Raw genomic sequence first — 21244 nt, forward strand, 5'->3', positions numbered from 1 at the left:
GAGCTTCCACATCAGGACTAAGATTTGTGGAATCCTGTGACTGAAATTCCAGCCTTGCAGCTAAGAAACACTCATACAGGAGTGGAGTTCTTTGCTGAAGGGCAACTCTTAACATGTGTTAGCTTTTTCTAGCAATCAAATACAGCAATTTTTTCTCCTAAGTGCTGCAAGGGAAAACTAGAGTTACATTTTTTCCTGAAATTCTAGGTATTTCTACATCAACAGGATGTAGATGAGATAAATTACTTTTGGACTAGGTTAACAATTCTGTCCATTTGTCTCAAATATGCACACCAGCAGCAATGCCTCCAGGAAGAAAGGAATTTTCTGTTAATAGACTAAGGCAGGCTCCATCCTACACTAAAAGCTTCAAGAAACATTAACAAAAGATCCCTGTAATTTTGATTTTTCTCATACTTACTATCTTACTCACTGCTCTTTCTGCTTCACAGATCTGCAGTGGCTGGAAGAAAAACAGGTGCAAACAGCAGAGAAAACAGTATTGGCCACAAATAAAACACAAAGTGTAACACAAACATGCTCAATGTTAGCTTTCAAATAAATAAATCCAGAAAAATCCTTAACCAGACAGACCTGCACATCAGGGATTCAGCATGTCCTACCCTTCACTGACAGCAGCTAGCAAGAGCTGCGGAGTGGATGCAAGGGGATTCATGACCAAATTCATGTTCAAACAACAAAAATAGTTCAACGACTGCATCCAACATCAGCAGCGAGCCCGGCTCAGAGCTGGCACGAGTGGCTGCCAGACCTACTCTGAAGCATCCCATGGAAGGATTCCTTCCTGTTTCCCTGCCAGCTGTCCAAGGGAATTCATTGTCTGCAAGTGCTGCCAGGGCCCTTTCATCTCCACACCGGAGGTTCTCCATGGAGCTGGGCGAGTGCACGCCAGGCTCAGCTTCTCATTCCAGGCACAGCCAGCTCAACACCCCAAAAGCAACTGAAACAGCACTCCTGCCACAGCTAGAACAAAGTCCTGGGCTGCACAAGGAGGGATGGATCCAAGATTCTGGCCCATCACCAGCAGATTATCCCATATATTCTCAGTGGGCAGCTGCCATGGAAAAATGGCAGCAACTGGATGTTTTTGCATCCGCTGGAATGATGCACAATCCCTGACCCCAGGCCCAAGCTTTGTTCCCAGCAGGTCAGAATGCAAACCTGAAACTTGCTCTGTTTACAGGAGACATCTGCAGAACCAGAACAGACAGTGACAAAAAAAAAAAAAGTACCTCCTGAATTAATCTAGTCAGCAGTACTGACTATCTGATCAAGACTAAATCACAAGTTTACCAGTGAGTTTCCCTTTCAAATTTTATCAGATCAAGGGATGGGAAATAAATATCTTAGATCCTGTGGGCTGAAAAAGCAGCTAACACCAGCCATGAGAGAATGTTGAGCTTGGACTTTTCCATGGCATGTGGCCAGCTGGAAAGCTCAGCAACTTGGATGCACTTACAAGAGGCATAACCTTGAGTATCTTGCAGAACGATGCTTCCTGCTCCACTTACACACCAAAGATTTGCTGCAGTGTCCTAATGCTCCACTTTCTGGGGAAATATCAGCTCAGACATGTCATACTGAAATTTGTCTGTTGTTAAATGGTGACTATAAGGATTGCAAAGTGCATTCATCCCTCACATGTCTTTAAAATTTTGTTCTGAACAAGATTTTCTCATTTTGTCTGTATGCATACAACTGAGACATTTCTAGATGGGCAGAATAAAATGATGGCCTTGCAAAACTCAGAAAGCTGTTCGGTATCTGAAAGTAAAGTTTAGGTAAAACTCAGCTAAAATGCAACCTAAGTCTTAGCTGCACTCAGGAGTACTATTTAACAGTTTGATTCATATAAAATCAAGTGTGTAGAGAATTGAGTGCAGAAAGAAATTAAATTCCACCTTGTTTAATTACTCTGAAGTTGTGCCCCATGCCCATTACCTCAGTGCTTGGCAGGCTCAACACAGACAACACAAGGCTTGCAAGTCTGAGGGACTCCTCAAAGCAGCTTCAGAGCTGATTCTCAAAAATCATTTGCCCCAGAAATAAAAACTTCCTTTTTCAATAAAAGTTTGCTATTTGATAATTCTAAGAGACTTAGAATTGACCAGCCCTGAGGTGCAGTTTCTGCCTGTTGTCACCCTGCCTGCCTCCCCAGTGCTTTTCCAATCAGTGGGAATTCTCATCCTGCATTACCTTGCAAGGTTTTTTATCTATTAACATCAAAACATATCAGCTATTCTAAATATTCTCTCCCTTTGTGACATTTGTTTTGGCATGAGGAGGAGGAATTCTTCAAATCTGCACTTAAACCTTCACCCTACTGATACTTCAGTATGAAGATTTCATGCAACCTGGACTACTTTCAACACCAGAATTTGTCCTCTTTCATGTCTGAAAACAAACCTAAAGATGAAATCTGTGATAAGAAACACATCCTTAAGGCTTAAGGATAGAAGCTGTCACCTACTTCTAATCAGCTACACATGGAAATTAATCAAGGCATGGTGGAAAATGAAGTGAGTTTAACAAACATTTCCAAGCTGTTGAGCAGCCTAGTCTATTAAAAAAAAAAATCCTAATTAAAGCCTCGGTCACATCCTACTGAACTGGAGAGAGGGCAGCAGTCCAGCCACACGGATGGCCAGCTGAACTCCCTGCAACCAGGAATGCATGTGCTGGGCTGGAAGAAAGAAGACAGAAGAAGAGGATATAGTAGGTGGCTCTTTTGTCTCCTGCCCACATCCAACACCACGACTGATTCACTACTGTACTCGGACCAGACTGAAAGAAAGCATATGGATCAAAGCCTTGAACTCAGAGGTGGAATTAAATGGGAAACAGTTCCATCAATAAACCAGTGCTTTTCCAGTTTGAGATTCTACCGAGTTTTCCAAAGTAGAATTAAGCAAGTATCAAGGAAAGCAAGTCAAATTAAGAGTTTTGGGGGCGGGGTGGAGAGCAGACCTTCTAAGGACAAACAGCAACAGTTTGTTCAGGAGGAGAGCCAAGTGAAGCACAAGTCTGCCTCAGTCTGACTGCAGGAATCTGTGTTGTATACAGAGGAGACATTCGAAAGGTGTCAATAAATTACTTCTCAGAGCAACATGTTTTCCACTTTCTCAAACAGAAAATCTTGCATGATGTTTCCAAGAAGTTTTCCTGCCCTCCCTCAAATCCTGAGTCAATAATAGAGCAAAACAGGTTTACTCCTCAGAGTTGCTTTAGGTGTAGCTGCAAACTGCTGAGAAGGTGGGGACCACGCTGCCTCCTGCCTTTGTGACAGAAGCTTTTCCAGCAGTGAAGCTGAGAAAGGAGAAGTAAAACACTGAATAACCTTCCCCTTCTCCTTCAGGAAGGGCACTCAACAGCTCTGCTCCCTCCACTAGTGTTTGCTTATCAGCTGCTTGGTTTGTAGCACTTTAGAGCACTGAGATACAACAGCATCACATTCAGATGCATCTTAATTCACCTCATCTATGAAACCCTGCCCTGCTGCACAGCTACCACTGCACATAAACCCAGAAGTCAAAAGTCAAACACTGTTTCCTCCCTTCCTCTGCTCACCTTCTCCTCCTCCTCCACACTCAACACCTGTGAAAAGAGCCGGGATTTGAACAGCCTGTGAACACTTCAGGTAACTTTGGACAAACATTGAAGAAACTACTCTTTGAAGTACAGGCATCTTATTTTAGCATCAGGAAAGGAACCATTGCTTGGGAGAAGGATCAGGTCGATAAAGACACTCCTTGGCAAGCACCAGGTTAAGGCAATTTGTTCCCACTTGTGATGCCCATGGCTTGTTCCTTTCCCAGCAGCACAGCGTGTCACCCCCTCAGCTGTGCTCAGCCACCCCCAGGCTGCATCCCTCCCTTCTCCAAGAGCAGCTTCCAAAAAACCCACCCAGCATAAACAAGAGCTCAGTGCAAAGCAGAACTCCCCAAACCACCATTTCCTATTGCTCCCTGGCATTACTCTGTCCAGAGCAGAGCCCAAGGTGAGCTGAAGCCAAGAGTGGTTTGCATTCAGTGAAACTCTCCATGTTTTAAGGCAAACCTGGTTTGTTTGGGAAACAGCAAGAGCAAGGGGAAAAGCAGAAGAAAAGTAGCTTAAAGACATTACAATGTTTTTGAGAAGTCATTGCAAAAAGATCAGGATTTGGATAGGTAGCAAGGGTACAACATCACTGCCTGAGCAGGTTACTGCTGCCTAACCATCCTAACTGCATTTTCCTTTTCATCTTTCTCTCAGGCCCCGCCTTTTCAAGAACATGGGCTCATTAAACACAATTCACTCTCATTGTGATAAGTAAAGAACAACTTCAAATATCTGCTAAGTATAAAAATACAGAAGATATGCCAGTTTGACTCTCCCATAAAAACAGACGTAGCTTTTAACATTTCGCTTATTTGTTCATCTGTTCATTTTACTTGTTCTTGATCCTACATAGCCTACAATAAACTAGGATATTCAGGAAAGCCTGAAAGCATTCATTACCCATTATCCTATTAAATTCAGTGGCCCCTTTGAAAAATCCAAGCGTTAACCTCTTACTGTTTTTTCTCAAGGGAACCTTTTAGAATATTTTTAAAGGCACTGAAAACACCCTTGCTTGCTGTCCCATTCTAGGGACAGGGTTTTGTACCAAGAAAAAGCTGAATGGGTACCAAAAGAAAACTGAATCACTAAAAGAAACATATAAATGAGGTACAAAAGGCTGACTTGTAAAACTGGAACTTTCTGAAGTGCACTGTCAGCAGTGCTGCTCTGAGCAGAGAGAGCAGTGTCAGGGAGATAGGCTTAACAAAACCAGTCACCTCTTCTTGGGTAGTGCCTATGTCCCCCCCCCCCCCAATTTCCTGAAACCAGCCACAGGCTCAGAAAACTGCTAATACAGCACACAGCAAGTCTCTCTCTCCCTTCACACAGCTAAGCCAGCCCTTGATGCATCTTCAAGTAGTGCATGTAGCTTTTATACATCAAGAACTCTGAACTCCCATATCATGGGAACAAAAATATATATGTCTCCTTTCCAGTTGTATCTTTGAGACTGAATGGATGAAACCAGTCTGACAAGTGGAGCCCTTCCAATAGAAACAGAATCATTTGTTTTTAGGCAGAAAAACATTAACATATATGTCTCTGCATAATAAAGTACTTTTGTAGCAACTCAAAAGTTTTCATTGTGCTACCATGACTTTAACCTATTCAGATGCTCATTACTGAATATGTGAGCTCTCTCCTGCTTCCACCAAATTTCAAAATTCAGCCTTCATTAGATTCCCTCTGTCATTCAAAGGGTGCACCCTTAAATGTGCCTAACGTCTGAGATTTCTGGAATACATTTTCATGACTGTGAATCTCTGAGGTGATAATAGCTGCCAATTTTAAAGTTTCCTAAATGATTGAGGTCTATTAGAAACTTTCTGAGTATGAAATTAAACAGCATAATCAAAGCTAAAGGCTGCTTACTGAGCTGGATTTGTCTCTGCCCAGACCTTTCCTGCACACCAGAAAGGGATGAAGAGATTACTCCAGTGGTTTGTAGCTGCAGTTGGGTACTGGCTCAGACAGCCTGAACTGAAAGTTTCCTTCCTTGTTTCTCACAGCATGTGCCAGCATTTCTTGATGGGAATGCAAAGATTAATTACAGCTGTACTTGCTCTGAACAAATCCTCATATTCAATACAGTCCTGCAAGATTTAGAGAGCACTAATTAGGGCTCAGAACAACAATTCTGCAAAGACAAACATACAGAGTATTTTTTCTAATTATTTTATGCATAATAAAATTAAAGCTTCTTTCCAGATCCAAGGTGGCATTTATTCTCCAGAGCTGGGAGCCAAAAGGGCTTTTCCAGCCCAAGAACATTAGATTAAGTGTTTCAGTGGAGCTGTTGAAGGTAAGACAGCAAACAATAATCACTTCCATATGTACACAGAGAGGTAAGGATGAGTAAAAAACCTTTTGGGACACCCAGACAGTTCCCTAAGGGGCTCAATTACTAAGAGGTAAAGACAAAAAAATGTCTGTACTTAGTAAAATACACATAAGGAAAAAGAAATCTTTCAACCAGGAAAATGGCAATCATTAGGCAAGAGGCAAATACTTGCAATGATTTTGCACCATGGAAGGTGTAAATATGAAGTTGTTTCTCTCATTTATCTTAACCACCCCAAAAACACAGTCAAGATGTATTGGCTTCCAAAGGCCAGCAGTAAAAAGCTCCTACAGGAAGTCTTACATAGTACCAGACTTTTTAATCTGCCTCCAAGAATCTGTAAATTAAAGGTAGGTCTTCATTAAGTCTGAATTTCAGCCTTTTGGTACCCATAGAGAGCAGAGCATTAATAAAGTGCATTAATTGCACGTCTTACAGACTTTGGAGGTGATTTTACCCAAAGCTTTTGATCTTTAAATAATGTAAAAATTACAAAACTGTTGAGTGCTGGGAATTCACTATACAGAATAGTAGGACAACCAGTAGCACAGCTCTTTTTATTCATATCAGCTCCCATATGGTAGGCATATCAATTTCTTGTTATACACTTATTTATTATGTATGATCTTCTCATTACTTTCCAACTTATCCTCCCAATTCCATGCAGGCCACATTTCACCCAGCTGTTGCACTTTGTCATAACCTAAGGTCAGGAGAAATTCCTGGTAAGAATCCTTATATTTTCCCACAGAGCATTTACCACTCAATGCTTGGTTGAGGTTTCAGGTAGGTACAGTCACCAGCTGCTGTTCTCCAAGACTTTTCCACTTGCACTGCTTTAAAAAAGTTGTAATTCATGACCTTTCTGGTTCTTCTTATTTCTCTCCAATAGCAGAAAGAACTTAAGAATGGCTAATAACTGCTTTACCCATCACAGCTTTCTTAGGTTGGTTCTGCCTCAGAGAACAGCTCTTGTCACTGAGAAAAGATTTTGCAAGAGCAGATTTTGCTACAATTCAAAATGATTTGCAGTGATTCCCCAAATGGTTGTGAATCCAGCCTACTTTAAATGCAAGTTCTTCTCACCTCTTGTTCAATGGCACTTAAAGCAAAACTGAGAGCACCAGGAGGAGCATTCCTTGCTGTGGGTGACAGCCAACATCTCCAACTCTGCCTCCTGCTCCAGCTCAGTCCTCAGGTTGAATCCCTGACTGTCAAGACAAACTTGCACAGCCAAACCCTGCACTGCTCCAGGAGCTCTCTGCTGGCAGCAGGCCCATTAACATATCTCATTTAAGCATTCATTTTTAGAATATTGCAGATTTAAGACTGAAGATTGAACTTCTGCAGATGCAGACTGGCTAACTCTATAACCTTTGCCAGCACCCACAGAATTTTGTGTGAAGGTTTCCAGCTGCATTTTGCTTTGTTATCTCTCAATTTTTAATAAAACCTGAACTATAGCTCACTAACTTTCACCTCCTCTAACAAACTACCACTTCTGTTTGAGGGTTCTTACTTGAGACCTTGCTCTGAAAAAAACTTTCCTATTTGGTCACAGAGACAGGATTAGAAGCCAGGGACTCCAGCTGCTAATCCTTCCTGCTGCAGAGCAGCCACCACGCTTTGCAGCATTACACTTAAACAAGCAATTAACCTCCCCTGCTGTACAAAGATGAGTCAGACTCCATAACCTGACCAGAAACTTTGGAGGTCTTGGGATTGGAAGCAGAACTAGAATTAAGAACTTAATCTGGATCTCTGGCACTTAATTGCTGTGACACTAGCTCAAAGCCTTGCTCAAATATTTAACTAAGAAACATCTTTATAAGTCTCCCTTCCATAAGAGTCCAGAGCAAGTCAGTGATCTTTTGGTAAAATCTACAAGTCAGTGATCTTTTGGGTTAATATGACATCTTGTGTCAGATAAGGCCACTCTTTCAGAATCGTAACATAACAAAACTAGATTATCATTGACTCTTATTGTGTTTTATATACAAATTACAGCGTTATCATTCCTTGCATGTACTAGCTATGATTCAGACAAACCAATTTACCATCCACAGCTTCACAATTAGCTTCAAAAAGAAAGAAAGAAAGAATATAATATTGTTAGATACAGATGCACTTGACTTTCAGCACTAATAGTGTGCAAATACAAAAAATTAAGGCTCGGCAACAGCAAACATGAATTTGTGCTTTGTAGTTCTGCTGTCAATCCCTTGTTTTGTAAAAAAAATTGTGGGTTAGAGTGGTATGTCCCATCCAGATATAGAAAAGAAAACAAAAAACCACGTAACTTCCCAGAAATAATTTAGTTTCACAGGAGTTCTGTAAGCTAGGAAATACCCATGCAGAGCTCAAATGTATTTTGGCAGAGTTGCTGCCTAGTCCCAATTACATGCATTAAATGGTAACAAGATTTCCCAGGCTGGCACTTTGAACAGTGTGGTTATTGCCTTTGTACATCTCACCAGCATTGGTCAAGCCTCAATGGATTTCACTGATGAAATATGAGAGTTTCACAGTTCTGGAGAAAAAAAATCATCCTTGTAGAATAGGCAACATTCACAGTCTCTTGTGTAAGCTCATATTCAAACAGTAGTTTGCAAAGAGAAGAGCTCATTTTTGTGTTACAGCCAATTGTATAAGCTGGGCTGGATTTGACACTCGGTATTTCCTCAAGTGCACAGTGATTTACAGCGATGCCAGGCACAAGTATCCCTGCATTTCAGGGCTCTGCCATATGTGCTGAGAGAGCAAATTGCCTAGAAACATGCTTTTAGGGCTGGCTCGACTCTGCTATTGCATCTTAAAGAGAAACAATCAGTTGGAAACTTGGTGCTGCAGGATTTGGGAAATCTCTGTTAAAGTGCATTGAAGAACTCTGACAAAATCCAACCCATTGCTGTAGATTTCATTGAATATGTCACTTCAAAAGTCACCTACTTCTCACATTAAGTCAGTTTTCTGCTGCCCCATCTCTCAATTCATTCGGCTTCAGCCAAATGCTGCCACAAAACCTCCCAGTGCCTCAGGAGCTGATGTACAGCCCAACTCCTGATTACATCACTGCTGTACCGAGCATTTCTGTACAAAAATAAAGACACTGAAGCCACAGTTTGTCTACCCTGAACTGAGAATTAGTGTGAATGACTGGTGCCTCCCCTGCACACTGGCCAGAACACACAGCTGCCTGCCTGTGAGGCTGTGAAGCCATCAGCTCCTTGCATGGGGAGAATGCAGCAACAAAGCTCTCCTACCCCAAGGAGCACGCTGCTCCCTCTGCAGTGTTCCAGCACACTGCCTGGCCTGGCAGGCAGAATTTAACCAATTCCAGGGGCTGCTTAAAAGAAAAACAACAAACTCTATGGTTAATTCTCAGAGGGTGACCCATGTGCTATTGCAAATATCCCCCGATTCCCCCTCACCTCTCACCCAGAGAATGGTGAATGAAAATAAAAGAAAGGGTCTTTAAAACATTTTCCAGAGACTTCCCACAACCAAGGCTTCAGAGGCTCTCAGTATTTGAAGTATTAATGGAAGCGTTCCATACAATTCCCTGTGCACACAGCTAAAAATAGCTATGGACACAGTACTAAGGTTTTTGTCTATATTTGCAAGAGCCTTACTTCCCTCTCAGGAACCACAACTTCCCATTAATGCTAACATCTATTTTTTCTTTAAAAAAAGAGTTATTAAAACACCAGAAAGTCTTTTAACAGTGCAGGGATCATCAATAATAATATTAATACATCAATAACAACAATTTCAATTGATATTCTGGTGATGGATCATGAACATATTTTCTATAACAACAGTATTAAATTTGCTCTAAGAACTGCTAAAGACACATGATGGTCTTGGCAGATCTGCTCATTACTATCCATCTGTTCTTTATTATAATAATAATAATTTTTATTCCCTGGCAAGCTCTATTTGCCCCATCTTTACCTACAATGACATCAAGCATGCCAAGCTGCAAGAAGTCAAAAGAGTATCTAACCTTGTGTCAGACTTTTTGTGCTGGACTTATTGAATGGCTTCTCACATTCTCACAGTAAAGACCTGAGAGGATGGAAAAAACAAAAAAAACCCCAAACCACAGAACAAAACGGAAACCATATGACCAAAGCAATTCCCATCTTGGCCTTGGTCTCCATGGTTTATAGCATAAAAGGAAATGTCACTAATGGGTGAAAAAGAGCCTGCAGATACACACACCCAAGCACCTCTCATTAGGCTCAAACTGCAGCAGCTCCCACCCCTGCAGCCAAATCCTGCAGGAAATCCCACTGCCTGCTCTCCAGGAACATTCCCAGTGGGATTTGTCTCCCCCTGCTGATACTGGGGGATTTGCAGCCCCTTGCCCAAACTACCACGGGCACTCTCCAAGGAACAAATATCCCTGGACATCTGGAGACTCATAACCAATGTATTTATTCCTTTCTAACACACAGACAGAAAATGGGGTGGGGATAATGAGGGCAGGGGAGAAGGGAGAAGAATCCCATTCTGATTACAAAGGAATTCCTATTCCAGTAGTTAAAAACGAGGACAGACGTGACAATGGAAGCAAACATACAATGGAGCTTTTGTCCCCAAACTACTTGGCTCCCATACAAGGAACAGAGGAACTTGGGTTGGTGGGGACTGGCTGGGGTAGGGGAAAAGAGAGAGGCTGATGTTTGTAAAAAGAAAGCAAAATTGGTTCGTCTGCTTTAAGACTGGCTGGGAAGACAAAAGCAAAAAAAAAAAAAAAAAAAAAAAAAAAAGCAGCCTGCTATTGTAGAATCCACCCACTCACTTCTGAAACGCTCAAAAACCCAGACAGGGATTTACAACCAGCACTTGGAGGCACTGAGTATGAAGCAGAAAACACTCAAATGCCCAGAGGCAGCTTCTGCAGTGCCAGAGAAGCAGCTTTTACATTGCACAGGGTTATGGTCAGAGCTGTTTTCTTTCAACAAGTTTGTTACTGCTGAGTCAGTCACTGAGCTGGGCACTGCAGACCATAGGAAGGCACCTGCACACTGCAATTTTCAGCTCTAGTCAACCAACCAACATGTTTTAGTTTTTAACAGTCCCACAGCTTCCTGCAGAAACAGAGCATTCACGAGTACACCAATAATCCTACAGCTCTGAAGCCAAAATAACAACAATGATTTAAAAAAAAGCTGGTGTTCAGTTGACTGCAAGATGAGGGTGAAGAAAATGTCAGTGCTGAGTGGGGTTGTTTTTTCAAACAGTGTCAAGGCACACTCAGAAAGATCACAGTAATGTAAAGCTGCAAAATTTTGGTGATGATTTAAGAACTATTTTAAAGATAATAAATTCAGTTAAAACCAAGCATATTCCATTTAATAGCTCGCTTATACTAGGGAAGAAAAAGAGTGCTGATGCAGAGGTTTTCTTTAGCCTAAGTTAAAATCAGTTCAGAAAAGATTTATTTTCTCAGAGTCCACTATATCTGGCTTTTATTTATTTACACAAGTCTATATCCAGCAAGGGTTTAAACTAAATGAAGGTATGGGTTTATACATATCATATGCAATTACAAATTAGGCATCTCCTTAAACCACCTCTTTCTTTAAAACATGATGTAGTTTTAAATTTTTTAAAGGAATTGTACAGTTGCTTATTCCCATATACTGGGAGAATCAGACTTCTGCTGAACTAAGAAGCAAGATATGGAAATTTATTCAAAGTATTAAGGTGTTAATAATTTGTTTAATCCAGAAGCAGCATTTAAAAACCTTTTATGCAGCCAAGTGCTTTTTTTTAGTTACAAGTGAAGGACTTTCTGATCCCCTGGTGATGTAGCCTGCACAACAAAATAACAGCACCCAGATTTTCTTGTCGTCAGTGCCACAGGTCTGGGATGGAGTTACAGAGTTTTTGTGGCACACGTGGCTGCAGTATTGACAGAGTAACAGCCCTGGTGCCTGCAGCAGTTCCAGGTGTCCCAGTAACCTCACCCAGGTGACACCAGTGGCATCCAAAAGGATGTACAGTGGAACTGCAGCACGATGTTGAAGATGACAGTATATCAAATGATCACTTGCATCCCTCTCTGCTTTGTTTCTGTGGGGATTTTTTATTTTTTTGGTATTTCCTGTTTAATCCTCTAAGCCAGGGAATGCAGAGGTAGGCCTACTACTTTTGGAATGCTATTTATTCAACAAATGGGACTTTCCCCCCCCAGTTTGATACTACTTTATTGCTAACCAGTGCAGGAATGAACCTCCCACATGATCTCCATCTGAATCTCCCTCTACAAACAAAATCCATGCTTGACCATAGCATTTCCCAGGGAAACAAACAATACTAGCAGGCTGCTGATGCAACTATTGCTTACCATACTGGATTCTCTTAGCAGTTATTTCATGGCAAATTCAAGTTCCCTGTGGCACGAGCCATCTTTTTATTCCACATTTCAACAGTGCTTAGAAAAGCAGAGCCTGTGTCTACAGATGCTAGGAATAATAGAACAATTAATCCATCCTCTCTCCCCCTGCACATCCTTCCCCCCACCCCCAGTGCTGTAACATGGAAATTGTTTCATTTTTAGCCTAAGGAAGTGAGGTTTATCCAATCATCCTGTGATAGCTTTGCTTCACCATTTCATTTATTCTTTACCTATTTGGCAGTCTCATGATACTTCAGAGACAGATTTCAAAGATATGCAACAACATGACTCAAGCAGGCATCTTATTAGTGGAGACAGATGAATACCTAAGGGCTGCAGCATGAGTTTAACTACAGAACCAGACAACAGAGAACCCACACAGAGAAGCAAATGAGGGAACAATCAGAATTTCACTATCCAATTTCTCTAGCTCTCCTTCACCTGTATCGACTTCCTTTGTAAAAGAATCTAAAGGAGACTACACAAAGCCCTGTTTCTATCCTTTAACTCCTCTAATTAAGCAATGATAACATAGCAATTGTGGAACCAGGTCTCGATCAGCACCTTGCTCCACAGAACAGGGAAGAAAAAGAGAAGGAAAAAAAATTCTCTCCATCTTGTACGTATGAAGAAAAAGGAGTGGATTATGACCAGCTGTCAGAAACATATCCCATACCAGAAGTGCAGCTATTTTGGCACAAGAGCATGAAGACCTAACAACAGGAAAGCAGGGAAGGGAGCACATTTTTATGCTCACTGTCATCTTTCAGTTGCTTATCCAAGTTTCAGTTGCAGACGTCAGGATGAAAAGAAACAGTCAGGGAGCAGCAGCCTGAATGGGTGTTGCATTCACTTCAAAAGAGTTGCATGCAGGAAGAGTTTGCCAGTATCAATATAGTGCAAGCTGGCAGGACTGGAAAGTTACAAATTAAGTGTGCCTTCATCAGTGACCTACTATGAACAGACCTACTGAGCTGCTAAAATATTTTTAGTTCAACCAATTCCTGCCTTTTTTGGTTCCTCTTGCTCTTCCAGTTTATCCAGTCATGTGCACTTTTCCACTCCCTCTTACTGCCATGTAGTTTTTCAAGTTTGGCTCCAATTACCACTTGTTTCTGCTGCTGAAGTGCTCAGATTTACAGCACTCCTGCAAACAGCTAACAGGGTGGCTCCATCTTGCACGTAGCAAGCTGTGTTTGAGCTGAAGAGAGATTTATACTGCAGCACTTTTCTCCTCCCCCCGAGGAGATGGGTGTACTCACCAGCTGGTACTCGCTCCGGCGGCTGAAGGCTTCCTTGATTCCCGAATCCCTCCAGAGCGCGCCCAGGGCGGGCACGTAGAGCTGGAAGGTGGCAGGCTCGATGGGCATCCCAGCTTTGTTCTCAAAGGCCATCAGGAACATCCCATGCTTCTCATTCTCTGTGTACTGCCAAGGGATCCCCAGCTTGTCCCGTGCATCAACCAGAACCCTGCAGCCCTAAAGAATGAGTCACAGAAGAAAGTCAGTGAATAATGATTAAAGTGCAAAACAACGAGGACTTGAAGGTAATTGAAGATTATTTTTTTGACACTGTTCTGGTGAGACTGAACTCAGGAGAGAATCGAAACCATTGTTTATTGCAACATCTCCAACAGCCTACTTCTGTAAGCAATTTAGCCACAAAATATTTCCCCAGGTGGAAAAAGTATTAGCAGCAACAGCTAATGGCAACAAGCAGCGTTACCGACAGATAATGAAAGTAAACACTAGTGAGAGTATGAGAAGTGTCTGAGAATTAAGAAAGGTGCCTGGGAACTAATGTGTCATCATCATAACTGTAGTTTTAAATGTAACACCATGCCTGAAAGCACATGCTTCCATCTTGTTCTTTGCATTTGAGATTCTGACACCAAAAAGGACATCCCAGCTTTCTCAAGCATTAGGGAGATCAGAAGAGCATGACAGGACTAAAGACATTGCATAGATTCCAAGCTACCAGGCTCAGGAAAGCAGATCCAGTTTCCCCTGAGAATCAACTTACTTTTTGAACTTGCCACACATTTGCCAAGCAACATGTGACAGGTAGGCTTTGCTACTCTAATACTGGAAAAGAAGTAAAGCAATCTAGTTCTCGAATTAAACTCAGGATTACTGAGAGCTGGTTCTTTTCAGTTTTCAGTTTTTATGGAAACCTAAGTTCATATTCATGGCAACAAACCAAACACATGAGGTTAAAGAAATGTGATACTTCAGTCTTGACTCTAACTTCACCTGCAGTAAACAGCTTCCAATGGCCAATATTTATTTCTCAATAGTGAGCCCCATTTTAGTAATGGATAGATCTGCTAATGGTGACTCAATATCTCAAGTACCATTGAATTCACCAGTAAAATCTCTAGGTTATACTGGATTAATTTCCTCATTATGTTGATCTTAGGTTCTATACGAAAATATATACTAAAAGATACAAAATAAATAAAATAAAAAATCTCCAAAAGAGAAGTTCTGTTTCCACAGCTACTCACAAGAGCCTCCACATTACTGAACTGATCTCTGCAAACTTTAAGCTATCAAAACCACATGTATGTTTTATTAACACTTGAACCTTTCTGCTCTCCAGTCCTTTAGCAGCACCACACAACAACAGTAACTTCTCAACAACAACCAAGATTAGAGAGGGAAGTGAAAAGCAACTTAGTGGAGTGTCACAGAATAGCAACTCAAATTAAAGTGTTGTGGCTGTCACAATCCAGCAGTGCTCCTGAAGAGCAACTTCCCAAAAATGTAAATATTTATGATTCTCTACTGATTGCTACTTCTTCTCAAAGTAGAGAATATATCTCCACAATACCACAAAAAGACTAAAATCAAATCTATTTACCAACTGATGCTTTAAATTCCAGACATAACTATTTAGTAACTGTCATACAGACCAAAAGCCAACTCTCATTCCTAGTTGCAGAGTTTATCCCTTTATTAACAGAAGCCTTTCGATGGTTATTTGAAGGGCACTAGCAAACAGAAGCATGAAAAACCCACTTATAAGGCTCTGTCTCTGAACTGCAGATGCCTCCATGACACCTCACAGCTTCACACATTTTTGCAAACCATCCTTTGCACGTACTTCCATCTTGGTTGCAACTGGGAAGCAGGGTCAGCGCCCCACCATGCCCAGTGAAGAACCTGGGAGATTTTTCCAGAGGATTGTGGTGACAGACCAGCAGGATGCAGTTATTTCTAGGTGTTTCATGCCAGGTTTGTCTCTGCTTAGTGAGAACTGTTGTGTATGAAGTGGTTAACCAGCACTGTGTGTGGAACAGTGTTCACCACGTCCCCAGCTCTGCCATCCCCCCCGGGTCACCTCCTCCCCTCGCTGCCCTGGGCCCTGCCCAGAGCTCCCAGCCCATCCAGCTCTGACCCTTCTCCTGCCTGGGCCCTGCAGGATCTCCAGCTCTGGGGCTGCTTTAACCCTTCTCCACCTCACAGCCACTGCACAGCATCCCAGAGGAATGGCTGCAGGTCTGCACAGCTCCTGCCTGGATAAAAGAGCACTGGCACCTCTATCCAAGTGCATTTCCCCACAGTGTCCTTCTGACTGTCCCTGCTCCTGCTGGAGACATGGAGGTTCTCAAGAGGCTGTTTGTTGTTAGGGAAAGTTTCATTATTTGTGTGGAGAAAACCACAGAACAGTTTCAATCAAGGGCGTACAGACTGCTCCAGTCCCAGAATAGTCACTTATCTGCTGGTTGCTGCTTGTTGGAAATGCAGGCTTGACCCTCCTTGAGAAAAAAAAGGAACTAAACTTAGGTCCCACAGACCCTGTGGGAGTGGATTAACCAGTGTAAGGTCACCCATGGGGAGCACGTGGCATCAGCATTGCTCTGACTGTTCCAGAGACAGAGATGTTGCCACCAAGTCACATGAAGAGCCCAATCTGGGACAAAGTGATTCAGTAGTAGGACACCAGCATCAGCACTGACAGACACACACTGCATGAATAAAAACACAGGATGGAGATAGCAGGAATGCTATCCTGTACACACCCACAGCACCTCTCAAAATTTTTAGAACACGTCTGCTTCAACATGTGTCTCTAAAACACATCAGGAATAAAAGCTTCACATAACAAGCAAAACAGTCAATGTTTCTTCTGCCCAACTCTTCACAGTTAAAAGTGTGACTCAGCAAAATCCCCAGTAAAGTGAATCTAAACTTAACATTTCTCCATCTCCACAAAACAGTTCCATAAATGCTACAAACAGATGTCAGAAAGATGAGGAGAAACAGAGAACTCACTAAATTTAGATCCTATACACTCCTCTCACATCTCAGATTTACTGGTAACACTGTATTTTGCAACCTCACTGAGCATTTGATAATCCCTGCCTCATTAATCTGCAGAGCAAGTCACCATAGCAAAGGTTTCCTCTTACTGGAAATACAAGCAAGGCATTTTTCCTACTCCTTTCCTGACAGTTTTTCTAATTTTCTGTGACTATAGAAAATGCCAATTCACATTTTCATTCACGAGGCTGAACACCATCAATTACCATTCTGTTTTGAAATTTGGACTACAGAAAAAAAAGAAGCAACAAGTTTAGATGGGAAATAAACTTCTGAACACTTCAAATGATTTAAAGCTTTTGTGCTGCAGTTAAAGCAGGACCCAGAATAAGCATAGATGGAAAGAATTAAAATTCACAGATAAGAATAGTGTCAGACATTAGAAAGTAGAAAACCAGCAGCATAATGGAAGCATCAACTAGGGAGGAAAAAGCCAGGAAATGCTCTGTTCCATTCCTTTCTTAATAATTTTTCATACATTCAAGTCACTGCATAAACCCCTGGCATGCACAACACCTGAATGGATTCAGGGTAGAAGAAGAAAAAGGTGTAACAAGAGTGTGATGAGATCTACCTTGTGAAGCACCATATCTTATACAGAAGAAAATGCTAAGTATAGAAATCCATAGATTTGAAAAGACAGCTAAGGCATAGCACACAAGAAATCTCAAGAAATTACAAACCACTTGCAGAAAGGGGACAAAGATTATTTTTCTCCTTCTCCTTGCTAGACAAATATGAGTTATCAAACAGTTCAAACTCAAAACCTACACACCCCCAGCCAGCCAAGAGCATTTACACAGGATGCTGGCCAAAAGCAAAAATGGACTCCAAAAGCCATGAAGAAGAATAGATGGAAGCAAAGTCCAGAGAGGACTATTCGATTACATTCCAGATGCAAATCCTGGCTCAGGGAGTTTTTGAAACCAAAGGCTGCCAATAACTGGAAGAGCACACCAAAGGATCACATTGCCTTGTGCTCTTACCCCATTTTGGTTGTGGGTTGTTTTTTCATGTCCCAGACAAAGGCTGAGCTCCTCAGCCTGACACAGCACAGCTGTTTGGAGCACGTTTGCTCCTCACCAGCAGGAAGGTTTTATGAGTATTTACACAAACGCTCATTACTAGGACTGGCTCAAATACATTTTTTCTCCTTTACTTTTGAAATCATCCTAGCTTTGGAAAAAATTCAGGTTCTCTTGTATTTTTAAATAATGATTCAATGAATTTGTGGGAATTATTAGAAAGGTTATCATAAGCTAATGTCAGTTGAAGCCAGAGATGTTTGCAGTATTTAAAGAGCAGAATGATTTAAGCATATCTCACATCTGTAGTTACACTGCTACATAAAACACAACACTCACTTTTTAAATTATTCATATGCTTCAGTACTTGAAGGATTCATTATCCCTAAAAGCTCACACCTTTCACCAGATGGACCAACTCAGAGGCCAAGTGAACACTCCTCAGTTAAGCACCAAACATAAAATTGGCATAACAGGTTTGGGGAGCCTTTGCTCATAGGCAAGGCCAGGTTCTTCCATGCACACACCAGCAGTCAGGTGATCAAAAACCACGATTCAGTGTCTAGAGAGAACCTGCAAACCTGCTCAGAGTTTGTATACAAATAGAAGAGTTCCCTACAGCACATTTTCTCAAGATAATTTTAGGGAACTACTACTGGGTGTGAGATCACAGACCAGAGAGTAACTGTTACACATGAAATACTACAGCAGGTACTTTTTACACTTTTACCATTAATACACTGCTCAACCTCACAGCAATGCCTGAAATCTCCAGCATCTACATATCAGTTATGGATCTTACTGTCCTGAAAGAAGTGCTGGGGACTCCAGGTGACAGGGAGATTCCTGCGTGTTATTCCTCACTCTTATTGACAAGGAACTGGCAGAAGTCTGAGGATCTCATCTCACAGAGACCAATCTAAATTGAAGCTACTGCCAACAGGATTGCTCCCACCTCAGCCCACAGACACTCTTTGGAGCAAGAGGAACAGTACAAGGTGATGCAGCCATAGGAACACAGGTTCACATGCACAATTTAAAAAAATATAATCATATGCACTGTTTGCAAATCGCTGTCTGGGCACTGCAGAGAAGGTGACCTACTCCAAACAGCAAGACAATCAGATTTTTACAGCACACTATCATAAAAGCATTAACAGAGTTTTTCTTTGATCTGTGTCCTTGGAACATTATGGTCAAGCAGCAGTAGAGAACCCAATGTCATTCAGGATAAGGTTTCACATTACAGAACAGCCAAAAAATGAGGTACCATCAAAAGGAGTATCTTTCCTGGCAGTGGAGTTCCACCTTCTTCTGTTTGATAAGTTTGTCATTTGCCTGAGCCCACAATCCAGTGAGCAAACATCACCAAAAACCTGGCTATTAATATAAAAAGTGATTTCCACTGGCCATATTAGGGGTAGGGGTGGGAGCAGCACCAGTTTGCCCAGTTAGACAATGAAAAGGCTCCCCAGTTCTGCATGTCCTTTCACCACTCACAGATTCCAGTACCACCCAGGTGAGAGCAGGGTAAACAGCAAAGATGAGCTACCTTCCAGGCCAGCATACAAATAAAAAATGGCAACAAAGGGGAAGTGTCATTTACCTAGTCCACAGGAACACAAATATTAAAAAACATTTGGATTAGCCACCGACTCTCTGGAGTGGGAGCAGCAGTGATGTCTGCTTGTCTGGAAACTCTGAAAAGAGTCCTTGTCTTTGAGTGAACCCAGCAAAATGACGATAAATGCAGCAGAAGGAAAATTCTCCCTGCAAACTTTACTTGTAACTGGGCACAGGGTAGAGAGATGGTGACCTCAGAGATGACGTTCAGGACCTCACAAAAAGTTCCCAGTTAATGCTTTCAGACTTGTATGAGCAGCTTTCTCCTTGCCCTGAGACCATCCCACCAATATCAGCTCACAGTCACTTCACGCTTTCAATACAGGAGATGCAGCACCTGCAGCTCCAAAGGTATCCCTGCCATGCTGCCCCCATGGATTCAGCACCCAGCACATGTGCTCAGACAGGGCTTTCAATGCCAGGATGGGTCCAGCTCCTGACCTTCACTAGGCTGAAAAATCCCAGGCAAGGGGTGGAAATTCATTTGGAAACTCTGCAGCCTCCAATTCCTTTCAGCTTTTTCCTTGTTGGCATTTGCATTGAACTTACTTTTTCAGACAATGTAAACTAGAGCTTGCTCCGAAATTTTCCCGTAAACATCTTTTACAGGACAATTTGCTAATTATTTTGCCAACACTGTTTCCAAGTTAATTATAAAACTACATAACCAAGTGAATAAGTTGGGAGTAAGCTCCCAAATTTAGTCACTTCAGTGACTAAACTTTTGTCTGGAAGACATCAAAGCATGTGCCTGCAGTCTCCAGGGACTAAGTCATGTTCTGCAATACTAATGACTACAACACAAGAGCATTGTGAACTCCATTTTGGAACTCCTATGAATGTTTATCATTTACTACTGACCATTACTCCTCTTCCAGTATCTGCCATGATGAAGAAAGATTGCTGTCTCCCAGCCCAACCAAGAGACACCCCAAATGCAAAGGGACTACCAGAGTTGACAGAATTTACTTTTAAGACATAGAAAATACACCAGCTGGAAATTAATAAGAGATCCACTGATGAAATGAACAACCAGATCAGCAAGACTCATCAGGGCTTTTTGTTTTTTCTACATAAACTAGTGAATATTATTTTTTCTTGATAAATATAGGCTCAGAGCAAAGATAATCAGAATTGAAAGACTGTTGTAGTACAGAACTTTAGCACTTCTATATTAAATTTAAAGATTCTAATTAAGCACAGTTCCTCTACTCTCCTTGTCATTCCTCTGAAAAGAAGCTGTTCCAGCAGAAAGGAGATTGACACTGTCCTGAGACCAACTACTCAAACAGCTGGATCCCAGCTCTGAAGCAACAGATGGAGTGTGACCATCATCACCTCCTAATGGGCTTCCAAACTCATTTGCATGCAAACCCACGGAAGTGTGCAGTCAAGGCAATTTAACGAGTAACTGGGGTTTACCTGATGTATTTCCCCTGAGTTTGTGGGCCAGTGGAAGAAATATGCTTACATTACAAGTAGTAACTTGGTACTTGCAAGTGTAGTTCCCAAACAAACTGAGGAATAATCTGTTTCCACATGTCAGAGTTTGTATCTGTACCCGGCTGCAACTCTCAAAGTTGCAAAAGAGTTTTCTTGGTTTGTTTGTTGAAGACAGGAGGTACAGCCACCTTACTTTAGCCACCACAAATACAATTTAGGTACATTCAAGGTACACAGAGTCCCAGGAACAGTCCAGGTTTAGTATTAATTGCAGAAGTCTAAAGTTCTTAAAGCTGCCTTCAGCACAAGCCACTTGTTTTGCTTAACTGCCACTCATATTCCTGCTATCAAGGAGAAATGCTCTCAGGTATCCCCTCGTGTATTGCAGCTGCACTCAAAAGTCCCAAAGGAGTGTTCCTCAAAGATTTTACATGTTCAGAATCTTTCCTTGTTTTTT

General features: G+C 41.8%; 1 protein-coding gene across 1 annotated transcript in view; it reads right to left on the reverse strand.

Moving 5' to 3' along the window:
* GNA12 (G protein subunit alpha 12) overlaps positions 1-21244 on the reverse strand; it is a 40281-nt gene that overhangs the window by 14793 nt on the left and 4244 nt on the right. Inside the window, exon 2 of the mRNA XM_021549394.2 lies at positions 13634-13849. Coding sequence (XP_021405069.1) covers positions 13634-13849 — 216 coding nt within the window. The remainder of the gene's footprint in view (positions 1-13633; positions 13850-21244) is intronic.

Source organism: Lonchura striata, chromosome 16, assembly GCF_046129695.1.
Source record: "Lonchura striata isolate bLonStr1 chromosome 16, bLonStr1.mat, whole genome shotgun sequence".
NCBI classification, from domain to species: domain Eukaryota; kingdom Metazoa; phylum Chordata; class Aves; order Passeriformes; family Estrildidae; genus Lonchura; species Lonchura striata.